General features: G+C 47.2%; 1 protein-coding gene across 1 annotated transcript in view; it reads right to left on the reverse strand.

The window, feature by feature from the left end:
* RCC1L (RCC1 like) overlaps positions 1–23,659 on the reverse strand; it is a 54,852-nt gene that overhangs the window by 20,986 nt on the left and 10,207 nt on the right. The window contains exons 6-7 of the mRNA XM_075334233.1: positions 11,072–11,123; positions 8,210–8,294 (exon numbers count right to left, since the gene is read on the reverse strand). Coding sequence (XP_075190348.1) covers positions 8,210–8,294; positions 11,072–11,123 — 137 coding nt within the window. The remainder of the gene's footprint in view (positions 1–8,209; positions 8,295–11,071; positions 11,124–23,659) is intronic.

Here is a 23,659-nt window from a genome sequence, read left to right on the forward strand (position 1 = left end):
CCAAGGGGCTCCACAGAAGTTGATAATGTTGAGCCATGAATACATTTTTTTTTTTTTTTTCCACAAAACTGTTACTTGAACCAGGTAGCTATTTTCATAAGGGTATCAGGAAAAAATGCACCATAAAACGTATTGTGCAATTTTTCCGGAGTACGCAGATACCTCATATGTAGTGGAAATCAATTGTTTGGGCACACAGCAGGGCTTGGAAGAGAAGGAGCGCCATTTGACTTTTCAAACGCACAGACGCTGTGCATCACTGATCGGCCGCTGCAGGACACACGGTCAGATGAGATGCAAAAAGCGTCGAAGACACGGAAAAAAAAAAAGTCACCTCGAAAATTGAGCAGGGACGCTGATCCATTATATGCATCCCTGATCAGTGCGCGACCGCTGCAGGACGCACACACGGATGAGATGCAAAAAACCGACACAAGATATGGACAAAAAAAAAAAAAAAAAAAGTTCCGCCGAAAATTGACCACTGATGCAGATACGTTATCTGCATCTCTGATCAGCGCTCGACGGGACGCACGGACGGATGAGGTGTAAAAACGGACAGAGGATACAAAAAAAAAAAAAAAAAAATTATACTCACAGTACCCAGTGTATTAGCAGGAGGATTACTGACCAGAGGAACTGCAGGAGGAATAGAAGGCAGCAACTGGACAGCTTCTTACAGGAGTAGCAGGCAGGAGGTTGGACAGCTCATCAGGAGACCCAGGAAGGACCCAGCGATGGAGGCAGATGAGGAGATCGGGCCAGTGAAGACCTCGGACGACCCGGTGAAGGCAGGTAGGCGATGTCAGAGGGAGAGCAGATGGAGAGGGGGAGACCGGAGAAGCAGAGGCAGGAGGGGCCATCACAGGAGCACGCAGGGACCATCAGGGGGAGTGCGCAATACTCACGTGGAGCAGGAGCGGCGATCGGGCGGCGGCATCAGCAGCGGCGGCGTGGTACTACAAGTACCAGCCAGTGCACGCTGCAGACATGCTGGGGGAGGCTCCCCAGGCCAGCACAGGCCTGGGGAGGGGGGCCACCTCCGGATCAGACCGCCCCACTGCACACTGATTGGAGCGATTGCGTGTCATAGCACGATCGCTCCAATCAGTGCTGCAGGAGCTCGAGGGCGCCATGTTTGATCTCCTGCTATGATCTGCTGCAGCACCTCATACCAGGATCTCACAGTATCACACTGGTTCAGGCATTGTTTTAGCCGAAACCAGTGCGATCGATTTGGTTGGCGGTTCAGATTTGAACAGCCAATCACAACGATTGTCGATGGGGTCAAGCAAAAGGTCTCCTGCTGTGAGAAACAGTACGGGACATCATATGAAAGCCGGTACTATGGCCACGGCAATCAAATGAACTTTAGGCAGTAAAGTTACGTCCATGTTCGTTAAGTCACGTCAAAATAGGACGTAACTTTACTGCCCACGGTCGTGAAGGGGTTAAGGAAGGGACCATCCTTTCTGTCCAGGCCTATTTCATGAGTTTTTTGTTTTTTTTTAAATTCTGTGGAAGCAGAAAAGCAGCAATGTCTGACTTTCATTTGTCCATTTTCATAGATTTTTTATTTATTATTACTTTTGTCAGATTCAAGTTATTTCTGTGACCTTTGTGGGGTTTTCTTTCATTAAACGAGGGGTACCAACAAATTTGACCACGTGTGTATATGAAAGCATAGTATTAAGCCAACAGATTTTCCTTAAGGGATACAAAATTATCCCAATTAATTTTATGAAAGATTTTTAACTTTTTACAAAAATACAAACAATACAAAATGCAACCCAACCTCCCCCCCCCCCCCAAAAAAAAATTTAAAAAATTAACCGTCCCTCTAGTTATAAAACAAAATACCTATTGTATACTGTCATATGAGAAAAGTAGGATTTTTGTGTACTCACCGTAAAATCTCTTTCTCTTAGTCTTCATTGGGGGACACAGGACCATGGGTTATGCTGCTGTCACTAGGAGGCTGACACTAAGTAAACAGAAAAAGTTAGCTCCTCCCCAGCAGTATAACCCCTGAGCCGGAAGCGGGCTCAATCAGTTTAGTGCACAAGCAGTAGGAGGAGAACCAAACAATCCAGGATAAAACAAGGTAAAAAACTATGACGAACAGTCGTGTGACCAGTGACCTGGGAATATGGGCACTGGGGAAACAGGCATGTCATAAATAACAAAAAGCACAAGCAGGGTGGGTGCTGTGTCCCCCAATGAAGACTAAGAGAAAGAGATTTTACGGTGAGTACACAAAAATCCTACTTTCTCTGTCGTTTCATTGGGGGACACAGGACCATGGGACGTCCAAAAGCAGTCCCTGGGTGGGAAGAAAACCATCACCGGAGATAGGAAGTAAGTTGCTTCCCCTTGCCGGGCTGACCCGGACCTACAAGCGCCTACGTTGTTACAGGTGTGCCACTGCCACCCGCAAACCTTACACCAAGACTGGCCTCTGCCGAAGCCTGAGTGAGAACCTGTTAGAAACTAGTAACGGTACGCCAACTAGATCGGGTGGCGGACCAGAGGACCTGGTTGACCGACGTCTGGAGCCCAATCGATCAAGGGTGCCCCTTGCTCGGTAGACCGCGGCGGAAGTCCGACCCTCATGCGATAGTCTTCACATATGGAGGACGGGATCCATGTGATATTCAGGCCCTTGGCGCCGGCCTATGCTTCCCGGGAAAGGGTGGAAGGATGGACTGGCAGTCGGTGTAACCGACAAAAAAATGGTGTCCTGCAGACACGAAAGACTGAGGGCCCGTACCAGCCCTAGAACGAACTATGCCTCTTTCAGGCTGAGAGGGGAGCCTGGAACCGACAAAAACGAAACCTAAAGTCCTCTTCTGGAAGGAAAGCCGAGGTGTCTCGGACAGAAACGAAGGGTTCTGGCTGGAGCCCCCCCTTATCCTGCTGGCGGAGCGGAAAAAAGGGGGAAAAAAGACTACGAGAGGGCTGTCCGCCCTGATGCCGTCTGTAACAACCAGATGTCCACGAGGAGCCCACCTATCAAAACAGGTGGGAGCAGGGAAAAAAGGGGTAGCTTGAGCAAACTCATCACTGGATTATGGTCCCACCTTTCTAGTGAACGATGAAAAAAACGCCGAGCCAGATGGACGTTTCTCTGAGCGAAGGCCCTGATTGATGGAAAGTGAAAAGTCTCTGAAGATGCGGTCCTCACACCACAGGGGGAGCTCTTTCCGAGTGGAAATAAATCTTCGAGGGAACTGGATTCCAGGCCCTCCTCAATGTCTGTCATCATCTTGTTCACAGACCTGACCGAGCCAGCATCCGGGATCCACTGGTGAGGCCATGGAACCTGGGAGTTCTGAGTCCTGGTAGAATCTGGTGGTCTGGAAGGAGCCACGGGGCATCTGCGAGGAGATGAGTAAGTTATGCGAAGCTATGCTCGCCTGGGCCACTCCCGAGCTATCGCCTGCCTAGGTCCCTCTTGAGAACCCTCGAGATCATGGAAAGCCGCGGGAAGATGCACGAGAGCCTGAACAGGCTACACGACCGGTCTAGGGCATCGCCCTCTAGTCCAGAGCAGGTGGCGTACTCGACGCACCATTGACTTGAGAGTTGGAACGGAAGGCCAAAAGATCACGACTGGAGGTCTTCCTTCGCCAGATATCTGGCTGTTGATATCCCTGGTGGAGCCCTTTATCTACGCGAGACCTATCCTACCGCGGAAATCGGCCGTCCAAACGTCCACGCTCGGGATGTGCTGCCGAGATTAGCGAATGAAAGAGCCCGTCCCAGAGAAAGAACCTCTTGGCCTCTTCCCTTGCCATGACGCTCCCTGCGTCTTCCTGGTGGATGATGCACCTCACTGCTGTGACATGGTCCGACTGGAACCTGACTGGACAATACGACTCAGAGAAGAAATTGTAACCGGGCTAACCGAATGGCTCTGAGTCCGGAATGTTGAAGGGAAGACGACACTCTAGGGATGTCCATCGGGACCGTGCCGAGGAATGGTGGGGTAGCATACCCTAGTACAGGAGGCTGGTGACGGTTGATAATAAGCTCCAGAGGAGGAAAGGGAAGCTTCCCAGGGATGGTTGCAAAGATTGGCCCTCTAGGAGGAGATTGGCCGGTCACCCTTGAAGACGGAACCTTCCTGACCCCGTTCTTCAGTGTGTTCCGTTGGAGAGTCCGGGATGAAATCTGGTATGTGCACCATCGTTAACACCGCCACAGACTGTCGAGGACTCGCAAAGCAAAAAACCGAAGGGAAAAAACGGGAGCGTAAGGCAAGGAGCCGCGGGACCCTGTGCCAGGAGGGAAACTGCTCCTGCGTGAGGAGTAGCAACCCTTGAACGGCTCGAATACCGTGCCTGAGGAGTGATGGACCGGGCCGGGTCTGGGAGGACTCCTTCCTGTAGCTCAGCTACCCTAGTAGCGAAAAGTGATGATGATGATGGTCTAAACCTCAAGGCGAGGATCCTTGAAGGGAGACTCTGGGTCTCCCGGTCGTTCCTGGGCAGAGAGAGCCTGAGGATGCGTAGGGATCATGATCCCTGCAAGCACTGTTAGAAAGCTGGGACATCTGCAGCCACGCAAGGCGGAGACGGCTGTTGTAGGGATAAAGGCTCCCTGACGAACCTTAGCGTGAGGGAACGAGACCTTTTGAATCAGGGCCGATGCCGCGAAAGGGATGTACCCTTCCCTTACGTAGCCAGTCTACCCTGACGTAGCCTAGGGGATAAACTGAACTCGCCTATCTCCGAAAGGGCGATCCCGAGAGCCGGAAAGGAAGTCAGCGACTTCCTAGATGTCGAATCTGCGTTCCTGATCCCGAGTCAGAGCTCTCGACGGGTAGGTACACTGATGTTAGAGGCTCAGGCCATGTAGCGGGCAGACACCAGATTTTGTGAAGAGAGGGTACTCACTGAAGCTGATAACCAGTCCTGGGTCGGCATAGGTGGAGCGCGGACCGCTGCGTAGAGCGTCCGTGGAGTCCCTGCGGAGCGCCACGATAGGGACGAGAAGCCAGAAGGAACCCAGGCGGGTCAAGTACAGGATAGCGTGCCCCTTCATCACGGAGCCCTCTACGAGGAGGGATAAGACAATATAAAGGACTTACCGCTGGTGAAAATTGTGTCCGGGGAATATCCATGATCACGCCGTCACACGGCGAACTGGATGTCCACTGAAAACCCGCAGGGGCCCCCACCTTCCTGTCTGCGAGGTGCCATGCCCCCTCTCTCCAGAGCCCTCTGGGGGAATGATAATGACAATAACACGACTTACCGCAGGTAAACGCCGTGTCTGGTTGTTGTCTGTGATCACTCAGCGACTCCAGTGTGGCATGCCCATTCTCACCGAGACCCCTTTTTTGGAGAAGGGAATAAAGACGATGACAAGACTTACCGCTGGCAAACGTCGTGTCTGGCAGTTGACTGTGAGCACGCGGTAACTCAGCGAGCTCTGGATGTCGTCTGAGCACATCAAGGGTCCGCTCCAAATGACTTAAGGGGGACCTGCGTGCATGTAGATAAGAGGGCTGTCCGTAGCCTTACGGCCTGACTCACCAATTCCAGCGGGCCTTTAGTCATGCGCCAAAACATCCAGGTCCTGCTCGGAGTCCAGCAGAGGTGGAAAGCCTGGGCCATCACCCGAGAGGTCGGAAGACTGCCGGAGAAAAGGCGGTCTGGACCTGGGGAATAAGGTGGAAAACAGGGGGGCCACAAAGGACGAGACCTGTCGGGTCCGCTTCTAGCATAGGGAAAAGGTCCCTGGTACGAGACTCACCTCCCCGAGGGGATTGTGCTAGACCTATGGAAGGTATAACCGAGTATTGTCCGGGGACGCAGCGCATGCGCGCGAAGCCGAGGAACGGCGGCGAGGGGATCTATGGCCTGAGACAGGGCATTAACCCGCCGGAGGGGACTAAACTAAAATCTCGAGCTGGGAGCGCGATATAAAAAAGTGAAGCAAAACAAGTGCCCGAAAGTACTGAAAGAGTTAAGGTGTGAAGAACTCATGTATGTAAAATTTTTAATAAAAAATCGACCTAAATAAAAAATACCCACTAAAGAAAAGTGTGTTTTATTTTCTCCCCCGGAAAAAGAAGGTGATGCTGCGGCCTCAGTAAACCCAGACTAGTAGTCTGGAATAAACTCCCACTCTCTTTTTTTTTTTTTTTTCTTCTTTCTTTATTTAAAATGGACGCTGTGAGCGGGAAAAAACTATCCCCCACCCCCCAAGTGATGCCTGGAGCACGGCGGAGGGCGGGAACGGAGAGGCCGGCGTCCAATAGCGCCGTGCGGGAGGCGGGCCTGGGGACGCCGAGGACAGGGCCGAAGCCGGGGGGTAAATTTTGAAGGTGCCGGGGCGGGCAGAGGCCGCGCCGGCGGACCCGGCCGCAGGCGGCGGCGGAGAGGATCCTCGGCGCGCTGTGCGGGATGCGGCCTGGGCACGCCGAGGACAGGGCCTAAGCAGAGGTACCGTCGCGTGCAGAGGTAGCGCCGGGGGACCCGACCGCAGGCGGCGGCGAGGATCCTCGGCGCGCTGTGCGGTAGGCGGCCTGGGGGCCCGAGGACAGTGGCCGAGCCGAGGTGCCGTTGCGGGCAGAGGCAGCGCCGGCGGACCCGACCTCAGGAGCGGCGGCGTTTGAAGCTGTTAAAAGGTACAGGGGCAGCGCCGGCGGACCCGGCCGCAAGCGGCGGCGACGCAGCGGCGATGCGGGGCCGCCCGACCTCGGAGTCGGCAGGGAGCTCCACGGACGCAGCGGGGGAGTCCGGCGAGTAGGCCCAGACCGGGGCCTAAATTTCTGCAGCCGTCCGAGGGGGGTTAAGGTAGGGGTCCTACCTGATCCGCGGCGCGCTGTCCAGTGTGCAGGCTGAGACTCTGCACATGCTCCTGTGTGCACCGCTCAGCGAAGGAATGGCTGCGGGCACCAGGAATCAGGCTGAAGAAGGCGGGGAGTTGGACGCCATTGGGGTGGAAGCCCCTAAATGTAGCAGCGCTGCGGGCCCCATCCAAAAAATCCAGATGCGCTGCGGAGGTCCAGTCCCTGCTGTATGCCCCTTGCGACCCTTTGGGGTGGTACCGCAGGGTGAATAGGGGTGCCCAGGAAAGTTCAGCCCCGCGTGCCAACCGGGGAGTGGTACCGTGGAATTGGACGGGGGAGAGGGCCCGACGACTCAAGCCTCTGCGACCCAGGGGAGTGGTACCCACACGGGCTGCGAGAGCTGAGGTAGAGAAAAGATACCTGCAGAAAAAGAGAATTACCACAGATGAGAGCGACGAGCGTCGCCGAGAAAAAGTGAAAAAAATAACGCAAAAATCAAGTGGCTGAAGGGGGCCCAGTCGGCCCACATCAGCCTCCTACGACACTAAGCAAAAAACTGATTGAGCCCGCTTCCGGCTCAGGGGTTATACTGCTGGGGAGGAGCTAACTTTTTCTGTTTACTTAGTGTCAGCCTCCTAGTGACAGCAGCATAACCCATGGTCCTGTGTCCCCCAATGAAACGACAGAGAAATATATCATGTGGAAAATTACATAATGTAAACAATGTTGCATATAATATATCTCCCATCGGTTCGGCCTTCCCGTTCAAACTAGCTAGAATATTTGGTGGTCCACAAAAGGTGTCGAAAAATATATACTTCATCTAAAGGGGTGCAGTCCGTTGCCCTCTAATTATACCCTAATTAGCAGCTAGGGAATTCCCACTGAAGTATCTATCCACAACGCACACTGTTTCTACTCTCAAACAGAAAACACTTTCATTTGGGTTATGATCCAATGTTTAAATATATGCCCTGCTTTGGGTCCTTTCTTCAAAGTGAGCAATCTTCCAGGAAAAAAGTTTGAATTCTCCATTGACTTTCATTATATTTGGATCCTCTAGTTGTACCCATCTGAGTGTTCATCTACTCATTACGAGTACCGAGCATGGTAGTGCTCGCTCATCACTAGTTGCGAGTACTGAGCACTCAAGCAAGGTAGTGCTCGCTCATCACTAGTACGAGTACCAAGCAGTCGAGCATTGTAGTGCTCGCTCATCACTAGTTACGATTACCAAGTACTAGTTCCGAGTACCAAGCACTCGAGCATTGTAGTGCTCGCTCATTACTAGTTCCGAGTACCAAGCACCTGAACATTGTAGTGATCGTTCATCACTATGCGTTACTAAAGTCCCTGAGAGACACAACAGTACACAGAGAACTAGATTAAAACCCATTTTGAAATGACCTGTTTGCCCATCAGCTCCCCAGCCGCAGGAATAAACCTCTCCATGCTCCGTCCTGAAGAGAGAATGATCTTGTCCGCAGGCAACCTGCAAACACAAACATGAAACCAGTGGAGCAACATAGTTTTAAAGAGTTAGCATTTTTTTTTTTTTACTTTGTATAGGGGATTTTCCCATTTTATTTGTTATAGAAATAATTAGTAAATTAGTAAAAATTAACAGTTTAACTAATAAATATAATCGTGTGCAGAAGAAGCCAAAGACACATATTAGTTTATATCACCCTAAATTCTAGGAGGTGTACATACAAAAACAGGGTTTACACCACAAAGCCATTATTTAGCAATGCATAAAAGCAAATAAAACAAGAGTGGGTAAACATGGCTAAGTGACAGACAGGTATAATGGGGGGGAGGGGGAGAACCCTGCCTGCAAAGCATTAAAAGCTACACAGTATATATTACCCTTAATGATGTTCCCGTAATTACAAATTACATTTTTCAACACTGCTCCATCTTCTTCACTGCACAATGGACTGTCACCACACAACAAAATTTGCATGTAAAAATTTGGCTTTTGATCTATGGAATTGCAGCAGATTTCACTGTGGAACCTTTCCGCAACATGTGACCTGATCATTAGCCCATAGCAGACACTACTGGAAGACTATGTTAAAGAATGCCATTTTCAGTAGCGGCAATTTTAAAGCCTGAAATTTAAAAGCTATGGACACCTTTGAAAAGAGAAAAATGATTTTACATATGTGGGCGTTTACATTGATATCAGGTCTGTATAGCACAAAGTCTGCCAACGGAATTTTTGCAAACAGCAACCAGGAGATGTTGGTTCTGTTCCTCCGATATTCAGAGGTATTCATGTCTTTTAGACACAAATACATTTGAACGCCGGGATAGGGTCAGAAGAGCACTCATCAGCTCTCCTTCCCGACAAGCCGCTAACGTAGCGTAATGAGGCCATCATGCTGCTGACATCATCACACTGCTGACCTCACCACAGGGGCTGCGGAGAAGGCAGGGAATAGTAAGCGCTCCAAGGAGGAGCTGAAGATTAAATGTGCTGACTATTATTGTGCATGAGAGGGAGGTTTGACTTATTGTGAGGTCACATCATAGAGTATTGGGTGGAAAATTAAATTAAAATTGTGAAAGAGGGGGCCCAGTATAGAGAAGCAGCGTGGGGGATATTATGGAGAGGTGCAGTGTGTAGTCATGATAACTAGAGCAGTGTGTTGTGACATTATAGAGATAGGCAGTGAGGATGACATTATGAAGAAGGGGTAGTAGGGAGAGAGGCACTTTTGGGGAGACATTATGGAGAAAGCAGCTTTGGGTGACATGGAGATGGGGCATTCTGAGGGATAGTATGAAGATAGGGTAGTAGGTAGAAGTGGCAGTATAAGGAGGCAGTATGGAGATGTAGGATAGTGGGGGGGGTCATGGTACGGAGTGACGGGACAGTATAGAGTGAGGCACTATTGAGAAGTTGGAGCATGGGGGGGCACAGTATTGTGTGGAGGCACAATATGGAGTGGTGGCAGTTTGAAGACCACTATGTAGAGGTGAGAGTGTGGATGGACAGTATAGAGAGGTAGAGGTACCAGTTTATGGGGATAGCATGAGGGAGGACATTGTTATGGCCATAGTTCATAAGGAAGAACAGCGTTGCAGTTACAGTTCATAAGGGAGGACGGAGTTGGTTATAATTTATAATGGTAGGTCACTGCTTGGGTTATAATTTATATGGGGGGACTATGTGGAGGCAAGGTATTATAAGAGGGGCAGTGTATGGGTTATAGTTTGTGCAAGGAGCACAGGAGGGGCAATTATTTATTCAGAGGTACAGTATAAGAAATATTTTTATTCATGGGGCATTATAATGATACTTTTTATTTTTAAGGGCACTGTGTCGGAACCAGCTGTAATAGCCAAGAGAATATGGATGTATGAAGATATGAGCTGTGTGCGAATTAAATCTCATCATGGGGTCTTTACTACATGGAGACAAAGGGGATGAGAATGACTTCCATGAGAGAAGATGTCATCTTTAAGGTACCTGGATGCAATTGTTTATACTAATAAATATCATCAGTGCTGTGGACCGCAGTCTAATGATGACAGTTAACAACTCCCAATACTGGGAGCTGCAAGTGCATGCAAAACAAGTGTATATTGAGCTGACCTAACATTCACCAACTTAGTCCAGCGATCTATTGTAATATTGTAATATTACGATTGATCGCTGGACTAAGTTACTTGGTGAATTCATGTACCAACCATGGTTCTGGTGCCGCACTCATGTGCTGATAATAGTTCTAGTGCCGCATTCATGTACTGACAACGATTCTAATCTTTACACATGTATAAATTCTGAATTGGTAAGATGGTGGCCTATATTAACAAATAACAAAAATCTTCAAAACTTAGAATTTGAGATTATGAGATAGATACGGAGAGTTTCAGCTCCAAAATCTCCAGATAAAGTGAGCAGAAACTCTTTAAATCCTCCTCAAATATTCAAAACTTGATTATGATGACATATTCATGTACTGACGGTGGTTCTGGTAATGTAATTTGGATTTCAAAACCTATACATCCGAGCTGACCACTACAGGTATGTATAGAATCAGCCTGATAGTGCCAGTATAGCACTGGCTTTAGCTTATATACGAAAATCCTGGTGGTTGGTTCCCTTTAAGTTAATAAAATTGCACTACATTTCTATCTACAAACTTTATTCTTTCATTTTCAGAACACCTGATATGCAGTTTGCAGTCAGATCCAAGTTTCAGATTTTTCTGTGTGCAGGTGTATATAGGCTTTAAGCACATCAGTATTGTGTCTTACCTGAACAACTGTGCTGTCAAGCTGCTTGACTCTGTGAACTAACTGGCTTTCACTAGCATGACATAGAAAAAAAAAAGAATAGTTAAAAAGTGTTTCATTCATTCCGTTTACTTACAATGTGACTAGTCATGGTATATGCAACAAGGGTTTTTGTTGTTTTTTTTAAGAATGTCCAGTTTTTGAAATTGCAACACCAAAATGAAAAGTAATGAAACTGAAAGTCATAGGATCGATGGACATATTATTGATATGCAAATGATGAACACATGGAAACAAAATTTTCAAAATATCTCCATTTATGCTTTATCAAGCAGAAGTGCCATAAAGAAATTCCCGCTCTTATACGCCTTGGCATGATATCAATGAGGTTATTAATGGTTGATTGAGGAATATTCTGCCATACTGAATATACTTGAGCATGAAAATCATCAAGATCCACTGCTGGCAGCTCCCTTTGCAATTACCAAGAACCATAATGTGCGCGATATGAGATATGGTCAGCAATGTTTCGTTTTGCTACTTTGTACTGCCGAGATATACGCCACCATTCACCAAATCCATTATAAAGCCATTTTTAAGCCATTTGGCGCAAACATGAAATGATCACAATTTTCTCCTAAATTATAAAAGTTGCAAACTTTTCCTGTGTGGTGGAGATGAGATTTATTAAAATAAAGCTGAAATCCACTAAAAGTTTCGTTTTGCTACTTTGCACCCCCAAGATATACGCCACCATTCACCAAATCCTTTTTAAAGCCATTTTTAAGCCATAGACATTGGTCGGCAATGGGAGCTGACAGCTGGGGCTCTTGATCATTTCCATGCCCAACTGCATTCAGCTTGGCAGAACATTTCTCAGACAGCCATTAATGACCAAACTGATAGCATGCTAGGGTGCATCAGTGTGTAATTTTCTGCACGTGGATCCTATAATAGATACTAAATAAATCGAGATAGTTTGAACATTTGTTTCCATTTTACCATTATTTGCATATCTGTAATATCTCTATCGATCTCTGATTTCCATAATTCCAAGATTTTTCCTTCTTAGTGTAACAATTTTAATGATGACTGTCAGTAGTTTATTTTAAAACATTTTTTTAAACAAACTTTAAAAGGAGTGTCACCTTAATCCACCGTCATACCCCTAAATTTGCATACTGAGCACTTCCCCTTATTCTGATTGACAGCACTCACTTGCCCAGAGAGCACGGCCGGAAATAAATCTGTGGCCCTGCTCATGCACGCTGACTCTGTGGGCCCTTTCACAATATGGGTACGGGGGCGCTTTCATCCATGACTCCTATCTCCAGTCAACAGTTGTTACATTGATACACCCAGAAAAGTAGAGACAGGAACTCAGGATGAGACTGTGCCTGTACCCACAATGTGAGAGCCTGCACTGACACTGTATGAGCGTCTTTGGGCTTAGTGTACATGAGCAGGGGCGCAAATTGATTTCAGGCAGTGTTCACGTTGATAAGCGAGTATTCTCAATCAGGATAAGCGCACAAAACTCAAAATAAGGTGTTTAAAGGGGATCTGTCAGCAGGTTTTTGCTACCTCATCTGAAAGCAGCATGATTTCGGTAAAAAGATTCTGAATCCAACAATGTATCACTTAGATTACAGGGTGCAGCCATTCTGTCACAATCTGAACTTTTAGCTTTAAGCTGGGTTTACACACAGACTTTCTAGCGATCCAACCTGCGATCTCAACCTAGCCGGGATCGCTACAAAGTCTCTGGTGAGCTGTCAAACAGGCAGACCTGGCCAACGACCTAACAGCGATCCGGACCTGCAGAGCGACTAGCTGGTCGTTGGGGACGTGTCAAAAAAGCAGGTGAACTTCACCCGACTTCATTTAATGCAGCGCGGCTCTGTGTGCCGTGTAAATAAATAAATAATTAAAAAATCCGGCGTGCGGTCCCCCCTATTTTAATACCAGCCAGATAAAGCCATACGGCTGCAGGCTGGTATTCTCAGGATGGGGAGCCCCACGTTATGGGGAGCCCCCCAGCCTAACAATATCAGCCAGCAGACGCCCAGAATTGCCGCATACATTAGATGCGACAGATCTGGGACTGTACCCGGCTCTTCCCGATTTGCCCTGGTGCGTTGGCAAATCGGGGTAATAAGGAGTTATTGGCAGCCCATAGCTGCCAATAAGTCCAAGATTAATCATGTCAGGCGTCACCCCGAGATACCTTCCATGATTAATCTGTAAATTACAGTTAAAAAACACACCCGAAAAATCCTTTATTAGAAATAAAAAACACTAACAAATTCCCTCATTACCAATTTATTACCCACAACAAAGCCCTCCTTGTCCGGCGTAATCCACGGTCCTCCAGCGTCGCATCCAGCTCTGCTGCATGCAGGTGACAGGAGCAGCAGAAGACACAGCCGCTCCTGTCACCTGCACGCAGCTAATGAAGACAGCCGTGTGATTGGCTGAGCTGTCACTGAGGTTACCTGGATCCAGCGGTGGATGCAGCGGTGACCGCGGGTAACCTCAGTGACAGTTCAGCTGATCGCGTTACTCACCTCATTTGCTGGTGATTTCCCCCCCTCTCTCATACTCACCGATCCCCGATCACCGGCGCTGCACGGCGTTCACACTGCTCCGTCGGCTTTTCCTTTTTTGAAAAAGCCGGCCGCTCATTAAACAATCTTGTATTCCCTGCTTTCCCCGCCCACCAGCAAATGTGATTGGTTGCAGTGAGACACGCCCACACGCTGAGTGACAGCTGTGTCACTGCACCCAATCACAGCAGCCGGTGGGCGTGTCTATACTGTGCAGTAAAATAAATAATTAAAATATCCGGCGTGCGGTTCCCTCTATTTTAATACCAGCCAGATAAAGCCATACGGCTGAAGGCTGGTATTCTCAGGATGGGGAGCCCCACGTTATGGGGAGCCCCCCAGCCTAACAATATCAGTCAGCAGCCGCCCAGAATTGCCGCATACATTAGATGCGACAGTTCTGGGACTGTACCCGGCTCTTCCCGATTTGCCCTGGTGCGTTGGCAAATCGGGGTAATAAGGAGTTATTGGCAGCCCATAGCTGCCAATAAGTTCTAGATTAATCATGTCAGGCGTCTCCCCGAGATTCCTTCCATGATAAATCTGTAAATTACAGTTAAAAAACACACACCCGAAAAATCCTTTATTAGAAATAAAAAACGCTAACAAATTCCCTCATTACCAATTTATTACCCACAACAAAGCCCTCCTTGTCCAGCGTAATCCACGGTCCTCCAGCATCGCGTCCAGCTCTGCTGCATGCAGGTGTCAGGAGCAGCAGAAGACACAGCCGCTCCTGTCACCTGCACGCAGCTAATGAAGAGAGCCGTGTGATCGGCTGAGCTGTCACTGAGGTTACATGGATCTAGCGGTGGATCCAGCAGTGGCCGCGGGTAACCTCAGTGACAGCTCAGCTGATCGCGCTACTCACCTCATTTGCTGCGTGGAGGTGACCGGAGCGGCGGTGAGTAGCGCGATCAGCTGAGCTGTCACTGAGGTTACCCGCGGCCACTGCTGGATCCACCGCTAGATCCATGTAACCTCAGTGACAGCTCAGCCGATCACACGGCTCTCTTCATTAGCTGCGTGCAGGTGACAGGAGCGGCTGTGTCTTCTGCTGCTCCTGACACCTGCATGCAGCAGAGCTGGACGCGATGCTGGAGGACCGTGGATTACGCTGGACAAGGAGGGCTTTGTTGTGGGTAATAAATTGGTAATGAGGGAATTTGTTAGCGTTTTTTATTTCTAATAAAGGATTTTTCGGGTGTGTGTTTTTTAACTGTAATTTACAGATTTATCATGGAGGATGTCTCATAGACGCCTGACATGATTAATCTAGGACTTATTAGCAGCTATGGGCTGCCAATAACTCCTTATTACCCCGATTTGCCAACGCACCAGGGCAAATCGGGAAGAGCCGGGTACAGTCCCAGAACTGTCGCATATAATGTATGCGGCAATTCTGGGCGGCTGCTGACTGATATTGTTAGGCTGGGGGGCTCCCCATAACGTGGAGCTCCCCATCCTGAGAATACCAGCCTTCAGCCGTATGGCTTTATCTGGCTGGTATTAAAATTGGGGGGGACCTCACGCCGGATTTTTTAATTATTTATTTATTTTACTGCACAGTATAGACACGGCCACCGGCTGTTGTGATTGGGTGCAGTGTACAGCTGTCACTCAGCGTGTGGGCGTGTCTCACTGCAACCAATCATATTTGCCGGTGGGCGGGGAAAAGCAGGGAATACGAGATTGTTTAATGAGCGGCCTGCTTTTTCAAAAAAGGAAAAGCCGCTGGAGCAGAGTGAACGCCGTGCAGCGCCGGGGATCGGTGAGTATGAGAGAGGGGGGGACACTTCAGTCACTCGGGGGATTAGCGGTCACCGGTGAATCCTTTAAGCATTAAGCTGGGTTTACACACTGCAACATCGCAAACGACATCGCTGTAACGTCACCGGTTTTGTGACGTTACAGCGACCTCCCCAGCGACATTGCGGTGTGTGAAACCTATCAGCGACCTGGCCCCTGCTGTGAAGTTGTGATCGCTACAAATCGTTCAGGACCATTCCTAGGTCCTTTGTTTCCCGCTGTGCAGCATGCATCGCTAGCAAGTTTCAGTGTGTAAAGGGGACTTTACAGCGACTCAGCGGCTCTGTCTGTGTAGCGTCCTGATTAGCGGTCACCGGTGAAGGATTCACCGGTGACCGCTAATCCCCCGAGTGACTGAAGTGTCCCCCCCTCTCTCATACTCACCGATCCCCGGCGCTGCACGGCGTTCACTCTGCTCCAGCGGCTTTTCCTTTTTTGAAAAAGCCGGCCGCTCATTAAACAATCTCGTATTCCCTGCTTTTCCCCGCCCACCGGCAAATATGATTGGTTGCAGTGAGACACGCCCACACGCTGAGTGACAGCTGTGTCACTGCACCCAATCACAACAGCCGGTGGGCGTGTCTATACTGTGCAGTAAAATAAATAATTAAAAAATCCGGCGTGAGGTCCCCCCCAATTTTAATACCAGCCAGATAAAGCCATACGGCTGAAGGCTGGTATTCTCAGGATGGGGAGCTCCACGTTATGGGGAGCCCCCCAGCCTAACAATATCAGTCAGCAGCCGCCCAGAATTGCCGCATACATTAGATGCGACAGTTCTGGGACTGTACCCGGCTCTTCCCGATTTGCCCTGGTGCGTTGGCAAATCGGGGTAATAAGGAGTTATTGGCAGCCCATAGCTGCCAATAAGTCCTAGATTAATCATGTCAGGCGTCTCCCCGAGATACCTTCCATTATTAATCTGTAAATTACAGTTAAAAAACACACACCCGAAAAATCCTTTATTAGAAATAAAAAACACTAACAAATTCTTTCATTACCAATTTATTACCCACAACAAAGCCCTCCTTGTCCGGCGTAATCCACGGTCCTCCAACGTCGCATCCAGCTCTGCTGCATGCAGGTGACAGGAGCAGCAGAAGACACAGCCGCTCCTGTCACCTGCACGCAGCTAATGAAGAGAGCCGTGTGATCGGCTGAGCTGTCACTGAGGTTACCTGGATCCAGCGGTGGCCGCGGGTAACCTCAGCGACAGCTCAGCTGATCGCGCTACTCACCGTCGCTCCGGTCAGCTCCACGCAGCAAATGAGGTGAGCAGCGCGATCAGCTCAGCTGTCACTTAGGTTACCCGCGGCCACCGCTGGATCCAGGTAACCTCAGTGACAGCTCAGCCGATCACACGGCTCTCTTCATTAGCTGCGTGCAGGTGACAGGAGCGGCTGTGTCTTCTGCTGCTCCTGTCACCTGCATGCAGCAGAGCTGGATGCGACGTTGGAGGACCGTGGATTACGCCGGACAAGGAGGGCTTTGTTGTGGGTAATAAATTGGTAATGAGGGAATGAGTTTGTGTTTTTAATTTCTAATAAAGGATTTTTTCGGGTGTGTGTGTGTTTATTTACTGTCACTTACAGATTAATCATGGAAGGAATCTCGGGGAGACGCCTGACATGATTAATCTAGGACTTATTGGCAGCTATTGGCTGCCAATAACTCCTTATTACCCCGATTTGCCAACGCACCAGGGCAAATCGGGAAGAGCCGGGTACAGTCCCAGAACTGTCGCATCTAATGTATGCGGCAATTCTGGGCGGCTGCTGACTGATATTGTTAGGCTGGGGGGCTCCCCATAACGTGGGGCTCCCCATCCTGAGAATACCAGCCTGCAGCCGTATGGCTTTATCTGGCTGGTATTAAAATAGGGGGGACCGCACGCCGGATTTTTTAATTATTTATTTATTTACACGGCACACAGAGCCGCGCGGCATTAAATGAACTCGGGTGAAGTTCACCTGCTGTCCCCAACGACCAGCTAGTCGCTCTGCAGGTCCGGATCGCTGTTAGGTCGTTGGCCAGGTCTGCCTGTTTGACAGCTCACCAGAGACTTTGTAGCGATCCCGGCTAGGTTGAGATCGCAGGTTGAATCGCTAGAAAGTCTCAGTGTGTAAACCCAGCATTAGTCATGTAGCAGAGCTGAAAAAGCCGTCCCGCCAACACCAGGCTCCCTATAAAGATTATACATGGACAATCACAGGTGTCAATCACAGCAGGCGGGTGTCGGATTTCTCTGCACATGAGATTCTAGTTATGTAATGATTAGGCTCCTGCTGCTTAAACAAACATAGCAAATAAACAAAAGATCTGACTGTGACAAAACAGGCATGCCTGAACTTTGTATTAACCCTTGCAGCATGCTGGCTTCAGCTTACATAGCCAAAACCTGCTGACAGATTCTTTTTAACTTAGCCCTTGGCCATACCAAAAGTGTACCAAAACACCCCAATTTGAATATGATATAAAATGATTTTTCTTAGCCACTAAAACACTGAAATCTATATTGCAGGTATGATTTTTGTAAGGGCCAATTCCACTACATAACTTTATTAGTGTTTTGGGGTTGACAGACTCCCTTTAATCAGTCAAATAAATGTGTTCCTAAAGGACTGGAGCTTTTTATTTCTTTCCACCTGGAGTCTGTCTGAAAAAGCTACACAAAAAAACCCAAAACAAAACAACAATGAACATAACCTTCAGCAATGTAATAACAATAACATTAGCTGGCCACATGTTCCGTCTTTCACTACTACTTTTAACCACTTTAGGCCCTGTGCGCACTGGAAAACTGAATTTTCTTAAGAAAATTCCACAGGGTCTGAAAGATTACCGCACACGCAATAAAAAAAAAACGTGGCAAACCGCACCCGAAAACCGCATGCGGTTTGCCGCGGTTTTACCGTGGTATTGTTCGCGGTATTGCCGCGTGCTGGTTGGTACATGTGCTTTAATGCATTCAATGCAATAAAGCACATTGAAGAAGAAAAAAAAAAGTCATTTCCTTAGATAGCTGATAGATAAATAGATAGATAGATAGATAGATAGATAGATAGATAGATAGATAGAGAGGGATAGATAGACAGAGTCCCTGTGAGCACACACTGCATTTCTCCCGGCGGTAGTGAGTTCACATTACCGGCCGTGGGAAATGCCCTGTGGTTACCTCTGCTGTCTCGTTGCGAGGCTGCATTCAGCTGTGTCTGTGTCAGTCGCGGCTGGATGCAAGCATCGCAGGACGTGGATTACGCCGGAGCTGTATGTTTCGGGGGGGGGTTAATAAACGGGTGAACCAGGAGCTTTTTTGTGTTTTATTTAAAATAAAGGATTTTTCGGTGTGTGTGTGTTTATTCACTTTACTTACGGGTTGATCATGTCAGCTGTCACATAGACGCTGCCATGATCAAGCCTGGACTTTGTGGCGGCGATCCGCTGCCATTAACTCCTTATTACCTGGATCGCCACCGCATCATGGCATCTGGAAGAGCTGGGGACACTCCGGTACTACCGCATAATGCATGCGACAGTCCTGGGGCAGCTGCGGGCTGATATTCTCGGCTGCGGGAGGTGGGAGGGAGGCGGGGGACATTAACCCTGCCCCTTGCCCTCCCCAGCCTGAGAATGCCGGGCCGCCGCTGTGTGTTTACCTCAGCTGGATGGTAAAAATACAGAGGAGCCCACGTGCTTTTTTTCTATATGTCCGTTTGATTTCTATGTGTATTCTATATGTCTGTGTGTGTGTGATGTATGTGTATTCTATATGTCTGATCTGTGTGTGTTTACTCTCTGCTCCGCTTCCTCTTCCTGTCATAATGACATCACTTCCCTGCAAACCGCAGGCAGCGATGTACATTACCGCAGGTAAACCGCGAAATACTGGTGGGAATAACGCAGCAAAACGCAGTGAACCACACAGAATTTGCTGCCTACGTTATTCCCTGCGGGATTTCACGATTACATGGCAGTCAGTCAATGGAGTGAAATCCCGCAGCGACGTGCGGAAAAGAAGTGACATGCAATTGTTTTTGCTGCGGGAATCCCGCAGCAAAACATGCAGCTGTCAAAATCCGCCTAGTGCGCACAGCATTTTTTTTTTCCATAGGTTTTGCTGGTGATTCACTGCAGAGATGTTATGAACATTTTTTACACCGAAACATGCAGCAAAACCGCAGGAAATCCGCGGCAAAAACCGGTAAGTGCGCACAGAGCCTTAGGATTCAGAAACAGTGAATGGGCTTAAAGAAAAAACAGAATTTTTTTATGCAGTAAATACCGACCAGGGGTGAGATTTTGAGCTCCGCAACACTTCAATTTCTGTTGCGTTAAATATGCCTTTTATTTGCAGAGTTTCACCATAAGATGAGGAAAATCCGCACATAAAATTTTTTTAAAAAAAATCATGTGCTTATCACATTTCTACACAGAGAGCTCACTGACAAATCACATAACTCGCACATGATATCTATAAAATTTTGACAAAGCCAAATAATGAAACGTATCCAAAACATGACATACCAAAAAAAAAAATACAAAAACCACAGCTGATATATACAGTGCCTTGCGAAAGTATTCGGCTCCCTTGAATTTTTCAACTTTTTCCCACATTTCAGGCTTCGAACATAAAGATAAAAATGTTATTGTTATGGTGAAGAATCAGCAACAAGTGGGACACAATTATGAAGTTGAACGAAATTTATTGCTTATTTTAAACTTTTGTAAAAAATAAATAACTGGAAAGTGGGGCATGCAATATTATTCGTCCCCTTTACTTTCAGTGCAGCAAACACTCCAGAAATTCATTGAGGATCTCTGAATGATCCAATGTTGTCCTAAATGACTGATGATGATAAATATAAGCCCCCTGTGTGTAATCTAGTCTCTGTATAAATACACCTGCTCTGTGATAGTCTCAGTGTTCTGTTTAAAGCACAGACAGCATCATGAAGACCAAGGAACACAACAAGCAGGTCCATGATACTGTTGTGGAGAAGTTTAAAGCCGGATTTGGTTAAAAAAAAATTTCCACAACTTTAAACATCCCACGAAGCACTGTGCAAGCGATCATATTGAAATGGAAGGCGTATCATACCACTGCAAATCTACCAAGACCCGGCCGTCCCTCAAAAATGTAATCTTAAACAAGGAGAAGACTGATCAGAGATGCAGCCAAGAGGCCCATGATCACTCTGGATGAACTGCAGAGATCTACAGCTGAGGTGGGAGAGTCTGTCCATAGGATAACAATCAGTCGTACAGTGCACAAATCTGGCCTTTATGGAAGAGTGGCAAGAAGAAAGTAATTTCTCAAAGACATCCAAAAAAAGTGTAATTTAAAGTTTGCCACAAGCCACCTGGGAGACACACCAAACATGTGGAAACCACAATCGAACTTTTTGGGCACAATGCCAAACAATATGTTTGGCGTAAAAGCAACACAGCTCATCACCCTGAACACACCATCCCCACTGTCAAACATAGTGGTGGCAGCATCATGGTTTGGGCCTGCATTTCTTCAGCAGGAACAGGGACAGGGAAGATGGTCAAAATTGATAGGAAGATGAATGGATCCAAATACAGGACCATTCTTGAAGAAAACCTGTTGGAGTCTGCAAAAGACCTGAGTCTGGGACGGAGATTTGTCTTCCAACAAGACAATGATCCCAAACATAAAGCAAAATCTACAATGGAATGGTTCCCAAATAAACATATCAAGAATAAGTGTTAGAATGGCCAAGTCAAAGTCCAGACCTGAATCCAATCGAGAATCTGTGGAAAGAGCTGAAAACTGCTGTTCACAAACGCTCTCCATCCAACCTCACTCAGCTCGAGCTATTTGCAAGGGAAGAATGGGCAAGAATTTCAGTCTCTTGATGTGCAAAACTGATAGACACATACCGCAAGCGACTTGCAGCTGTAATCGCAGAAAAGGTGGCGCTACAAAGTATTAACTGAAAAGGAATGAATAATATTGCACGCCCCAATTTTCAGTTTATTATTTTTTTTTTATAAAAGTTGAAAATATGCAATCAATTTAGTTCACCTTCACAATTGTGTCCCACTTGTTGTTGATTCTTCACCATAACATTAACATTTTTATCTTTATGTTTGAAGCCTGAAATGTGGGAAAAGGTTGAAAAATTCAAAGGGGCTGAATACTTTTGCAAGGCACTGTATGCAATAAAAATGCACTAAAAACACAATGAGGATACACAAGTAACCCAAGGAAGCGAATTGGTGCAAAAAAATCTGCAACATCAAAATCTCCACCAAATGCTCTAAGTGGAAACTTAGCCTTAAAGGGAATCTGTCTCCAGGTTTTTGCCATCTAATCTGAGAGCAGCACAACGTAAGGGCAGAGATCCTGATTCCAGCGGTGTGTCACTTACTGGGCTGTTAGTGTAGTTTTGATAAAATCACTGTTTAATCAGCAGGGTATTATCATTACAGGACTACTTGGCGTGCTGCAGGTAGTTCGGCATATTCATGAGCTCTGTGTAACTGCTAGATCTGCAGCAGAGAAAACATTGATTTTATCAAAATGACAGCAAACAGCTCAGTAAGTGACATATCACTGGAATAAGGGTCTGTTTCTACATTATGCTGCTCTCAGACGAGAAAGCAAAACCTGGTGACAGATTCCCATTAAAGGGACATGAAATGTGAATTCTAAAACTTGTAGACGTGTAGTGTAAATATAACTGTATATCAAAATAAATGTTTTAGGAGGTGATCATGGGAGCAGGCATGTTAGATTATTGCATTGAAACAATACAAGTGGCCAATTACTTACAATAAATCATTAATTGCACAATATACACTGCAGTTCAAAAGTTTTGGGTCATTTAGATATTTCCTTATTTTTGAAAGAAAAGCACATTTTTTCAATGAAGTTAACATTAAATTAAACAGAAATACACTCTATACATTGTTAATGTGGTAAATGACTATTCTAGCTGCAAACGTCTGGCTTTTTAATGCAATATCTACATAGGTGTATAGAGGCTCAATTCCAGCAACCACCACTCCAGTGTTCTAATGGTACAATGTGTTTGCTAACTGTGTTAGAGGGTTAATGGATGTTTAAGAAAACCCTTGTGCAAGTATGTTAGCACAGCTGAAAACAGTTTTGCTGATTAGAGAAGCTATAAAACTGACCTTCCCTTGAGCTAGTTGAGAATCTGGAGCATTACATTTGTTGGTTCCATTAAACTCTCAAAATGGCCAGAAAAAGAGAACTTTCATGTGAAACTCGACTATTCTTCTTCTTAGAAATGAAGGATATTCCATGCAAGAAATTGCCAAGAAACTGAAGATTCCCTACCACGGTGTGTACTACTCCCTTCAGAGGAAGCACAAACAGGCTCTAACCAGAGTAGAAAGAGAAGTGGAAGGCCCCGCTGCACAACTGAGCAACAAGACATTAGAGTCACTAGATTGAGAAATCGACACCTCACAGGTCCTCAACTGGCAGCTTCACTAAATAGTACCCACAAAACTCCAGTGTCAACGTCTACAGTGAAGAGGCGACTCCGTGATGCTGGCCTTTAGGCCAGAGTGGCAAAGAAAAAGCCATATCTGAGACTGGCTAATAAAAGGAATATGGGCAAAAGAACACAGACATTGGACAGAGGAAGATTGGAAAAGAGTGTGTTATGGACAGACGAATCAAAGTTTGAGGTGTTTGGATCACAGAAAAGGAAGATTTGTGAGATGCAGAACAACTGAAAAGATGCTGGAAGAGTGCCTGATGCCATCTGTCAAGCATGGTGGAGGTAATGTGATGGTCTGGGGTTGCTTTGGTGCTGGTAAAGTGGGAGATTTGTACAAGGTAAAAGGGATTTTGAATAAGGAAGGCTATCACTCCATTTTGCAACACCATGCCATACCCTGTGGACAGCGCTTGATTGGAGCCAATTTCATCCTACAACAGGACAATGACGCAAAGCACAATGACTCCAAATTATGCATGAACTATTTAGGGAAGAAGCTGGCAGCTGGTATTCTATCTGTAATGGAGTGGCCAGCCCAGTCACCAGATCTCAACCCTATTGAGCTGTTGTGGGAGCAGCTTGACCGTATGGTACGCAAAAAGTGCCCATCAAGCCAATCCAACTTGTGCGAGGGGCTTCTGGAAGCATGGGGTGAAATATCTCCATATTACCTCTACAAATTAACAGCTAGAATG

Source organism: Anomaloglossus baeobatrachus, chromosome 2, assembly GCF_048569485.1.
Source record: "Anomaloglossus baeobatrachus isolate aAnoBae1 chromosome 2, aAnoBae1.hap1, whole genome shotgun sequence".
NCBI lineage: Eukaryota > Metazoa > Chordata > Amphibia > Anura > Aromobatidae > Anomaloglossus > Anomaloglossus baeobatrachus.